The sequence below is a fragment of the Amblyomma maculatum genome, chromosome 2, assembly GCF_055883805.1.
Source record: "Amblyomma maculatum isolate TAMU_Amacu chromosome 2, ASM5588380v1, whole genome shotgun sequence".
NCBI classification, from domain to species: Eukaryota; Metazoa; Arthropoda; class Arachnida; order Ixodida; family Ixodidae; genus Amblyomma; species Amblyomma maculatum.
The window spans coordinates 2,975,758-2,986,209 of NC_139345.1; the positions used below are offsets into that span (position 1 = coordinate 2,975,758).

Consider the following 10,452-nt stretch of genomic DNA (forward strand, 5'->3'; position numbering starts at 1 on the left):
AAGAGCAGAAATAAAAATGCTTATTAATTGTTAGTAAATTCGTCTCCGAATTATAGAGCTCTGTTACGTACTATCAGGCAAAAGAGTAGCAAAGCGCCGGTCTCCACCCCAGGAGTGCTTCGTCCAGTGGGGACCACATGCGGTGCGGAAGGTGGGGTCTTATGTTCCCGTTAATACAGTCTCGGCCAAAAATATACAGACCAAGGGGCTGGCTTATAAACAGTTTAATGGGGCTCCCTTGAATGTCTGGCAGTTCAAATCTTTCGAGAATTGAGGACACGAGGCCTAGACATTTTGATCGTTGAAGGTGCAGGATGAGGCACGCTGCAGGGCTCATAAGCAAGCCTTTTCGGCTGCAGACTTCTGACGGGCTTCTACGTGATTTCTTCCTTGCTTAACCATTTGCATGCACAGACCACGCAGAGTATCTCTCATAGATTTTAACATAATAATAATATTTCAACATTAAAAAGCTCCCCCTCAATGCAAATAACAAAGAGGCAATTTTGATGATGTACTGCACGGTTAAAGAAAAATGAAGAGCTCCAACCTCGATCAAACATTATAAAACGCTATTTTTGTGTCGTCATCCCTCAGGCATTCTCGTAGAATAATGTATAAAGGCCACAGAACCACGCATTTATTACAGAGGGCCACACACATATCCAGTAGCCGTGTCAATGCACTGCATTACAGCTTTTAAATGTCTTCAGCATCTCTTGAATACAATTGTTTCTGACAAGCCATAAAGAACTCATTCTACCTGAACGTGGGACACTGGCAGGTCTTTTTGACTCTTTTAACTGTAAATGCCGATTTTAATGTCTTACGCAAGAGCAACAAACATATATTTACTTAAAGGACTACAGACATCTAATTTTTTGGGTTCGTGTTTTATGATTTGTAATGATGCCTGAACATTACTTTACACCGATCACTGAGTCATATTCGTCTGCGACTGGTGAATAATTTATAACCGAATTTCTTTTCTCACCTGTTTCGGTTTCGGTTTCAACAGCCGAGCGATGGCTGTGACGTCACAGTCAAGTCTAGGTCACGCTAGGGATGAAAATACAGCGATATAATCATTGCTGTGTCATTGCAATTACCTACAATGATAAAGACAGCTTGTCTCAAGAGCAGGAATCGATACCAGTGAAGAATGAGTGATTATATCGCTGTTTTTTCATGCCGCGCATCAAGATATGACTATGACGTCACAGTCATCTCTAGGCTGTCGAAACCGAAACTGGTAAGAAATTCAATTATTAGTTATTCAGTGGTCATAGCCGAAAACTGCGTGCTGACTGATATACAGGAATGACTTACGCATCATTCACAAACAAAAAAATGACACCAAAATTTGGTGTCTATAGTCCTTAAGACCACCCGACACAGCGAGTACGACATTTTCATGTTCTACGGTTCTGAAATGTAGTTTTCTATAAAAGGTAATGGTAATAAATGATAATATAAAAAATTACCGAAGTATTATTCTGAGTTTAAATGAAATAAATGCTATCGGCTTTGCCTAAAGAATCGGCTGGTGTTATTTTTTTTTTCTATTTTGTCTACTTGGATAATTAGTTGGCGTTAGTTAATATTTTTTAATAGGGCTTCAAACGTTCCGGTATGAATAGGAAAGTTGTTGAGCGCCACAAAAATTGGTCTGACCCAGTGGTTCCAATGAGGATCAGCCTTTTTATTCGATAAAAAGAAAGCTCACCAAGTTTTAAAAATACCACTTGACAGCGCACATCGTGTGCTCGAATGCGCTGCGGATAGGGCTCTCATAAGCGACTTGACGGTCTCCATCTTAGCGGCCCTCGACAAATTACCTATTTAAACTGGAAAATTTCGATCCAAATTAAAATTATTGGCGGCTACTTGTTCGAGTTGATGCTTGGAGAAAAATATTCGCTGATAATAGGGAAGACAACGGTCGCCGTACAACTGTCGCCGTACCGCACGTGACATTAGGGGCTCTTGTACCGGTGTCCACTGATGACTCGTTGCTTTTTCATATACTTTATGAAATCATCTTTTTATGAAAGATAATTACGTAGTAACTCTGCCTCCCCAAAAAGCGATCGATGGAAGAAAAAAATTTTATATAGGACTCATTCATGTCTCAATTAGGAAAGTGTGGACAGTATACCGAAAGCGAAAGTTTGGTGAATAGATCGCACAATTGCAGCTGAATTCTCAGTCAGCAGTAGCAAATTAGAGGCGCATGAATCTAAACATCTGAACAAAAGTCACATGTGAACAGAATACCGTACTGCCTCCCGCCTTTTCTTTTTTTTTTTTTTTTCAGTCAGCATGCCTTAACACTGTCACGTGGTACGTTGATGCCCAGGCGGAATAGCCTGAGTAATTTTCGGAGGTAATGGGAAGGTCATCTAGCGCGGGAATCGAATCTGATATTAGAGATTGCTACCATCTCCCCGCTTTTCGCATATGCGACGCTAAAAAAAGAAACAGGAAACAACCTAAAAGAGACGAAGTACAGATTCCTGCTCTTCCAAGAAGGCTGCGTGCGCCGTGTGACGCAGTCCCCAAAAAGCAGGCCTGCAGTATATCCTACTCTGTAAATCACTCTCCGTAAATCGCTCATTAACGACGACTCGCGCCTACGAACGCAATAGCGCGCACAGGCTTGGTTTTGTTCGTATTGCTTGTTATCTTAAGCAGAACAGCAGATAAAAAGTAGAGAGAGAGAAGAAGAACAATGTGCTCATGATGGCCATAAGAAGCCGGACTCGAATCGAAGCCACTCACATTTGACTGCCACCTTATCTTTCTGCATAACCAGCAAGAATGGGCACTTTAGTGTCCCTGCTGCAGGTCTGATAGCGTGGGAAAGAAAGACCAGTGAAAGAGATTATTATAAAGGTACATTCATATCTGTTGGAAACGATTGATTCCACTTTCGGCGCCAACAAGGCACCGTTCCAACTGCTTCTTAACCACGAAGCCACATCGTTGCTTCAGGTTACGGAACTACATGCACAAGGGTGAACAATAAGAAATTTCTTCGAAGGTCTCTTCGAAATATGAATTTCAAATTCAAGAGAAAAAACGATAGTCTTTTTGCGGGCAGCTGTGAGAATTAGTATAGCGTCTCTAAATATACAACACCATTGATAAACTTTATACCCCTGCTACTATGCGAGAATAATCTGTGAATTTAAAGGGACATTGAAGACAAATTGAAGTTGGAAAGTTTCGACGAGTTTTTGCGCTTGTACTTGGATAAAGATGCCACTCTCAATAAAAAACAAAAAAGAAACTTTAGTAAGCTAGAAAGAGCAACAAAAATGAGACGGTGATCACGGAGTCATACTCGGCGCAAGCTCCACAAGTTCAAATTGTATTTTGCTATGGGACAAATGTCGGCATAGCCATGGAAAGAGACATAAATGAATTTTTATTAACAAAATTTGTCTAGAGCGACAATTTCGGTGGATAAAGAATCGACATTCGCTCCTTAGAATGATCTTTAATTATAGGTAGTTCAATATTTGATCCGATGTCCGTAGGTAGACTTTCGCTTCGTAACCCTTTACCCCAAAGAAAATTAAAGTGTTTTTGCAAGTCATAAATATATGATGGACCGCTAACAAGAAGCCCGCAAGATGGAAGTCCTATTTTCCACTACTCAGTCACACTGGTCATATAGTTCAAGGACAGCTCGGTTTTGGTAGACGTTGAAACTGAACACAAGAACCCACCACTTTTTAGCCGAAACAAAACTTGGCCAGTTATTTTTTTTTTTTTTTTTTCGCATGATGTCATCACTTAGCTATACGGCTCAATGCGCATGCCTTGTGCTCTTCAGCAGCTGCGCCGTAGCAGGGGATATAAGCCGTGGAGCAGCCGCTCGCTTGCGAAAGCGTATACATACGCTAATTGCGGAGAGCCTGTAGTGACATAGATGAGGCAACGACGCTGTGCGAGCTCTTGTTTCGTTCACCTACAAGCCAAATCTACTCATCCTTCCGACATCGCTCGCCGTGAAGGAGCGGCACGTAGGAAAAGAGAGCTAAACGAACGATGTAGACTCCCGAAGAGTCAGAAGATAGACTTGCAAAGCGACGACGCAAGGCGGAGAAGAAGGAGAATGTATTACAAGAACAACAGAGAAACGATTCAGTCTCATTCATGGCTACTACTGTATATCCTGTGTACAGTATATCCTGGATACAGTACTGTATCCTGTATATTGTATATCCTGGCTGAGCTGCCACTTTGACCTTTTCTTTTTCAAGCGGCTGTCTACAAAATGTTATCTCCAAAGCTGTGGAATATAAACAGAATAAAATAACATGTATTTTACGACATGGCGTCATTTAACACATAGCATCTCTGGTTATTTGCAGGCGAGCACGAAGTCGAAGTCTTCTGCATTTGACCCCCAACGTGGCAGGCGTATTGCAGTGGAGACGTAACGCACAAAATCGTCAGTGTGCTCCACGGCGCTTGTGCACGATGCTTGTGCTTCATAGCCCCGAACTGTTCTCTCCAACCATGAAAATTTTATCTCTTTTCTGGCTCTCTACCTCGAAGTTATATTAATATAGTTCAGGCATGCGCTTTTGCAGCTCGCCTGCACCGAAAACGGCTGCTGCCGCCTGCCTGCTTCGAAACCGGAACTTCATCTTCAACGGTACCCCACTGTCTCTTTCCTAACCTTTCGTGTGTGTGTGTTTTTGTGTGTGTGTGTGTGTGTGTGTGTGTGTGTGTGTGTGTGTGTGTGTGTGTGTGTGTGTGTGTGTGTGTGTGTGTGTGTGTGTGTGTGTGTGTGTGTGTGTGTGTGTGTGTGTGTGTGTGTGTGTGTGTGTGTGTGTGTGTGTGTGTGTGTGTGTGTGTGTGTGTGTGTGTGTGTGTGTGTGTGTGTGTGAGAGTGAGTGAGTGAGTGAGTGAGTGAGTGAGTGAGTGAGTGAGTGAGTGAGTGAGTGTGTGTGTGTGTGTGTGTGTGTGTGTGTGTGTGTGTGTGTGTGTGTGTGTGTGTGTGTGTGTGTGTGTGTGTGTGTGTGTGTGTGTGTGTGTGTGTGTGTGTGTGTGTGTGTGTGTGTGTGTGTGTGTGTGTGTGTGTGTGTGTGTGTGTGTGTGTGTGTGTGTGTGTGTGTGTGTGTGTGTGTGTGTGTGTGTGTGTGTGTGTGTGTGTGTGTGTGTGTGTGTGTGTGTGTGTGTGTGTGTGTGTGTGTGTGTGTGTGTGTGTGTGTGTGTGTGTGTGTGTGTGTGTGTGTGTTTGTGTGTGTTTGAATCTCAAGGAGCGGTATTTGTTCTTCCTGGCTTCCGTGCCGATAAAATATTGCTTCTCTCCTGAACCGCAGTGCTATATCCAGAAGACGCACTGTCCTTTACCAGTCCGTGCGCGAGCTCGGGAAAGGAGCGCCGGCTCAACAGCTATAGTCAGGAGCTGAAATTGGGGCGAACGAGACGTAGCATGCAGAATAGAAGCCTGCAACACTTGTTGACGTATTTCCTGCTGTATAATGTTGCATATATACGCATACTTTAGAAAAAATAAATTTCACTAGAGCTTTCGCTCTTATTTTCTTTCACTCTTTCGCGCGCGACTGATCCCAAGCTTTTGGGTCCGCTAAGTGGCTCTGGTATAGTAGGGTCATTCCAAGCAAAGCTTCCCAGACCCCAAAAGCGGCCATCACAGATCCTCTTGAAAAACATTTGGGTAATTTTCGATCGTATGAATACTGTTTCGGTAGAGTAATATGGTGAAACATTTTTTTTTTTTCACGTAAGCGACTTTGGAAGTTTTCGTGAACACGTAAAACCTGCTCGCACTTAAATATGCTTAAATCAGGTGCGAAATCAGATAAAACAACAAATTCTATTTTATATTATCGCATATGCGTTGTTATTTATTGCAACTTCTTAACTGGCCAGGCTTTTCTGTGTTTCCTTGTTTCAATAAAGAAGCAAACAATTATGCGTTTTCAGTACTTTTTATCGTGAAATTTGTTCATATTTCAGTCACAATATATTTTTACATCATTCACCTGTTTATAGAGTTGATGCCAAAATACTCTAAACTTTCTTTAAAGAGTACTTTTTGGAAAAATCAGTCACAGATTTGGCAAAAAAGTGATACTTTTGTTAAATTGAGAGTTAAATTAATCATAAAGGCCCTCGAGATAAAAATACGTTTTATAGCTCATTAAACACACAAGCTCCTCAGCTTACAATCCAGAACTTTTTGCTCGAGTAAATTTTGTCCAAAAGCTAGGAAACATTTTTGAATTCACAATCAGCATCACTGCTCGGCACTGCCGAACTGTGCCTTCACTGAACAACACTTGTGCGGCGCCGACTTTTTCTGGGGACGCATGTTTATTTAGCTTTTACCCAAGTCAATAATTTCTCAATTAGTTCATGCCAACAAAAAATCATCTTGAACGATGCACTTTCCAGAGTCTGACGCTCATTTTTGGCCTGGGCGTGGGCAGGAATGCAAAGAAAGCATCGACGTCTAGCCTATTGAGTGACAGTCAACAGGAGGCAGAAGAATAACGTAGTCATTTCTTTTCTCCTATCTTCAGAGAAGATATTCAGTTATTTTAGAAAATATTGGGCTCAAAATAGAAAAACATATTTGCAGAAAAATTTCTCTGCAGCGGCGGACACAATACGCGGCAAAACGCATCTTATCATGTAGATAATTAAGCAAAACCCGCCAATTAATTAATCAACTTTTTAATCATCGGAGTTGAATAGCTAGTCCGAAAGTCGTGACCAGGCACTGCCATATCAATTTATGAAACAAAAACTAATTTGCTGAAGTATTGTAGAGCGAATAAATCTGATGCTGTTGGAGCGGAAACTTCACTCCTTGCATGCAAAGCTCAAAGTCATGATGTTCCGCACCAGTGGCCTTGAAAGCATTCATTTAACCGCATGACTCGCTCGCTCGGCAGGTGCACCTAGCATCATGACTCGCCATCCGCCTGATAAATTACGGGCGCTGCTCGATGCTTCACTAGAGCTCTGAAAGAACCGGTTGCAAACACTAATTGTTGTGCTGTGAATCGAAGGTGGCAGGCCGAATCTGACCATGTACCCTGCAGATGTTGGTCGTCGTCTCTACTATTTGGACATGCAAAAAAAAAAAAAAAATCACGGAATAGAAAGGCGGCGTAAGCTTTACCAAATTAAACGTAGGTGTCCACCTAAAAGAGATACTGCGCTTTCATTTACCCCAAAAAGAAAAAAAAATTGCGGAGTGAAAAGGCGATGTTACAGCTATTGCGTCAACTCTACCTAATTCAAACTATGCACAACCATGCTCAACACAGCTTTCGCTCGTATCACTAGGCTAGCGCGATGCTTAAACCCCATATTTTTTTTTCCTCGCAAGAAACTTAAAACGAGCGTAAGAGGCCTGCACGAACCTTGGTACGAAACGACGTCTTGACTTACAGATAAGGGATATGCCGCGTCTTTGCGACACTGAGCGCAAAAAGCACAAGACCGTTCTGTGCCCTACGAGTAAAGTGATAAGGTGGCATGCCAGTGGTTGTTGGCAGAAATAAAGATATGACAATGGTTCGTGGCAATAGGTACGACATGTGGTCTTTCCCGTAATTTTTTTTTTGTATCCTTATGCTAATGAGTGCAAGTGTGTGTGTGTGGGGGGGGGGGGGGTGCGTGTGTGCGTTCGCGCATGCGTGTGCTCGTGTGCGTGTTTACAATTAGAGGGGGCCACAGGCCGCTATCGTCACCCCTATAAGGGAGAGCTTAACTTCCTCCCTAGTGTTTTATTATAAATTTTCATTTTTATATATAAACCAGTACGCATGGCGATGGACTGAACACTTCTAAAACAAAAAGCAGGTTTTATTTCCATAAAGGCGACGTGTAAAAAAAAAGTTAAAGGGTACCTGAAAGGTTAAAAGGTTAAAATTAATTCGTGGGTAGCGAAACTGCAAATTTAACTACCAAAACAAGAAACTTGCAAATGGCCCGAGCGAATTCAGCTGCTGCTGAAATTCAGCGGACGGATCATCCGGTGACGTGGTCGCCGACGCTTCTGGGGGTGCTCGTCGGCTGTTCCCGCCGCAGTCTTGACGCGGTGGCGACAACGGCTGGCTGTCTTCACCGACGTCTCCAACGACCACGTCCATCAATTCTCGCGTGTCTGCAGCCCGAGGCCCCATCGCTGGTTCAGCTTCTCTAGCGAAAGGCACTATAACCCTGCGCGTCGGGTTCCTGGATCGCCACGACTCGAAGGACCGGCAGTGGAAGCGAACCGTAAGGAACGACCAAGCTATGTAAGCCGTGAGCAGCAGGCCCGCCAAGGTGACCAGGCTGGCTGCCTCCCAGATGTGTCCTTGCAGCGCTTGCCTCGCCGCACTATTCACGCACAGAAAACAGCTGAGCACGGCAACCGGTGTAAGCAATGCGAAGCAGAAGAGGTCGCCCAGCACCGCCCTCTGCACCCTCGCTTCGGCGTGCAGGACCCAGTGGAAGAACCGGCGCACTACGCTGAATTGAGCCGCGGTTGGAAAGCGGTGGCGGCACAGCTCGCAATGGTCCACGTTCTGCGCGTTCAGCCAGTGTTCTAGACATGAGACGTGCAGCAGGCCCACGGTGCCCGAGCACTTGCACAGCGACACGAGTGACTCTGGCTGGTCTCCCTCGTGGCATATGCGGCAGATGGGTCCGCTGCTCGCTGTAACGTTCAGGGAGCCGACCGGAGTCTGCGGCGGGCTGCCAGTCCACGCCAAGTCGGGCTCGACATCGCTCGCCGAAGCAGGTGCTTCATGGCTTAATGGCGGCAGCAGAACATCCTGCGGTGGCAGAATGACAGTCTTCCTGCACTTTTCTTCGCGTTCTGGGCTCGAGTCCAGAAAAACTAGGCAGCCCTTTGGCGTGCGCGATGGAGAGGGCTCGATGTCCAGGCACGGGTTGTGGCAGTCTCTGCGGCGCTCGGGAGACGGGGAAGACGACGACGAAGAGTGGCAGCTCTGTTCTTCGTCGAGTATTGGAGCCGTGTCATCGTTCTTGCGTAGGCTTCGTCTTCGAAGCGCGCGGCTTCGCGGTTTTCGGACGTTGACCTCACGTAAACTTGGGTGGTGGCTTCCTGAACAAGAGGGCTGCGGAATTACAAGTGCTTTCGTCGACGCGTCGTCTGTCAGTGTCCTGTAACCATCGCTAGGCATTGCACTGTCTGTCTCTTCCCGCAGCAAAAGAGCACTCGCTTGCCTGCACGGTGTTACTCATACAGATCACAGGAATACCGGCTTCGCTTGTGTGGCACTTGCCTAAGGAGAAGCGCGAAGCCAACGGCAAGTTGGCGCTTCAGCCGGGCAACAGTATTAGCTTAAACTGAACTGAACATTTCTGTCTCTGCAACTCAGGCGATGGGGGAGGGCGGTTTACAATGCTCGGGATGTACGACTAATGATGCCGGTGACAAAGCACTTGTGTATCACGGTCTGCTGTCTATGTGGGCACACCGAGCGGCATGTGACGTCGAAGGCTGATACCGTCCAAGATGAGCTGTAACCAGGTTCCCGCTGATTAAGAAGACCCAGCTAATCGCGATTTTGCTGCTCGCCTACGCTTCTGCGTCACATATAAAGTTCTGTATAGTTCTTTCATCTTTTTTTTTTTTTTTGGCTTAGTCCAGTTGGTCCACACATGCAACGCAGTCATACATTACTAATTCTGCGATGGCGCCAAAAATAACAGCAAGATTTTGTTTTATTCTTCCGGTTTGGTTTGGTTGTGGGATTTTACGTCCGAAAGCGACTCAGGCTATGAGAGACGCCGTACTGGAGGACTCCGGAAATTTCGACCACCTGGGGTCCTTTTACGTGCACTGACATCGTACAGCACACGGGCGCCTTGCTTTTCGCCTCCATCGAAAAGCGGCCGCCGAGGCCGGGATTCGATCGCGCATCCTTGGGAACAGTTATTCTTTCGATCGACGCGCATTTCTTTGACTGCCATCGAATGCGCACTGTACGTAACTCCACTAAGTGGCACGGGCCGAGGCTATTAATTTTTCTTTCCTTTTCTGCCTCAACATAATATATGTACGTACCTCCTAAATCTGGCTTCAAGTTTGCTCTCATAGTTTCCGTCCTGGTCTCAGAAATGTTTGTGAGCAACCACTGTTCAGATCCAGCCCATGTGATGGCACCAAGCAGATGCCTTTTGGAGGAAGAGCATAGTGCCAATGCGCAAACGTGTCCAGTGAAGACAGTGCTTGCCTTTATGACTTGCCAAGCAATCTGGCCATGGCCTTCGCGCATTTTCGGTGTTAATTCTGTAATAAACGGCATGCGGTACGTGTCTACGCATATATTGTATATAGAATTTATTCAGCAAACGCCAACAATTCTTGAATATATACACCTCAACCGTAAACGCAGCATCGTCACGTGAGTGGGCAGTTTCGTATTGCCCCTCCTTTTAAGGTGC

At 45.2% G+C, this 10,452-nt stretch overlaps 1 protein-coding gene across 1 annotated transcript; it reads right to left on the reverse strand.

The window, feature by feature from the left end:
• Window positions 1–7,835: 7,835 nt before the first annotated feature.
• LOC146197843 (uncharacterized) lies at window positions 7,836–9,532 on the reverse strand. The gene has a single exon (XM_084593093.1). It carries the CDS (start codon window positions 9,183–9,185, stop codon window positions 7,959–7,961), a length of 1,227 nt encoding a protein of 408 aa, XP_084449219.1. The 5' UTR covers window positions 9,186–9,532; the 3' UTR covers window positions 7,836–7,958.
• Between the last annotated feature and the right edge of the window lie 920 nt (window positions 9,533–10,452).

Excerpts from the sequence above, each read along its gene's own strand:
- LOC146197843 (XM_084593093.1), bottom strand. The coding sequence starts at position 9,185 with ATGCCTAGCGATGGTTACAGGACACTGACAGACGACGCGTCGACGAAA.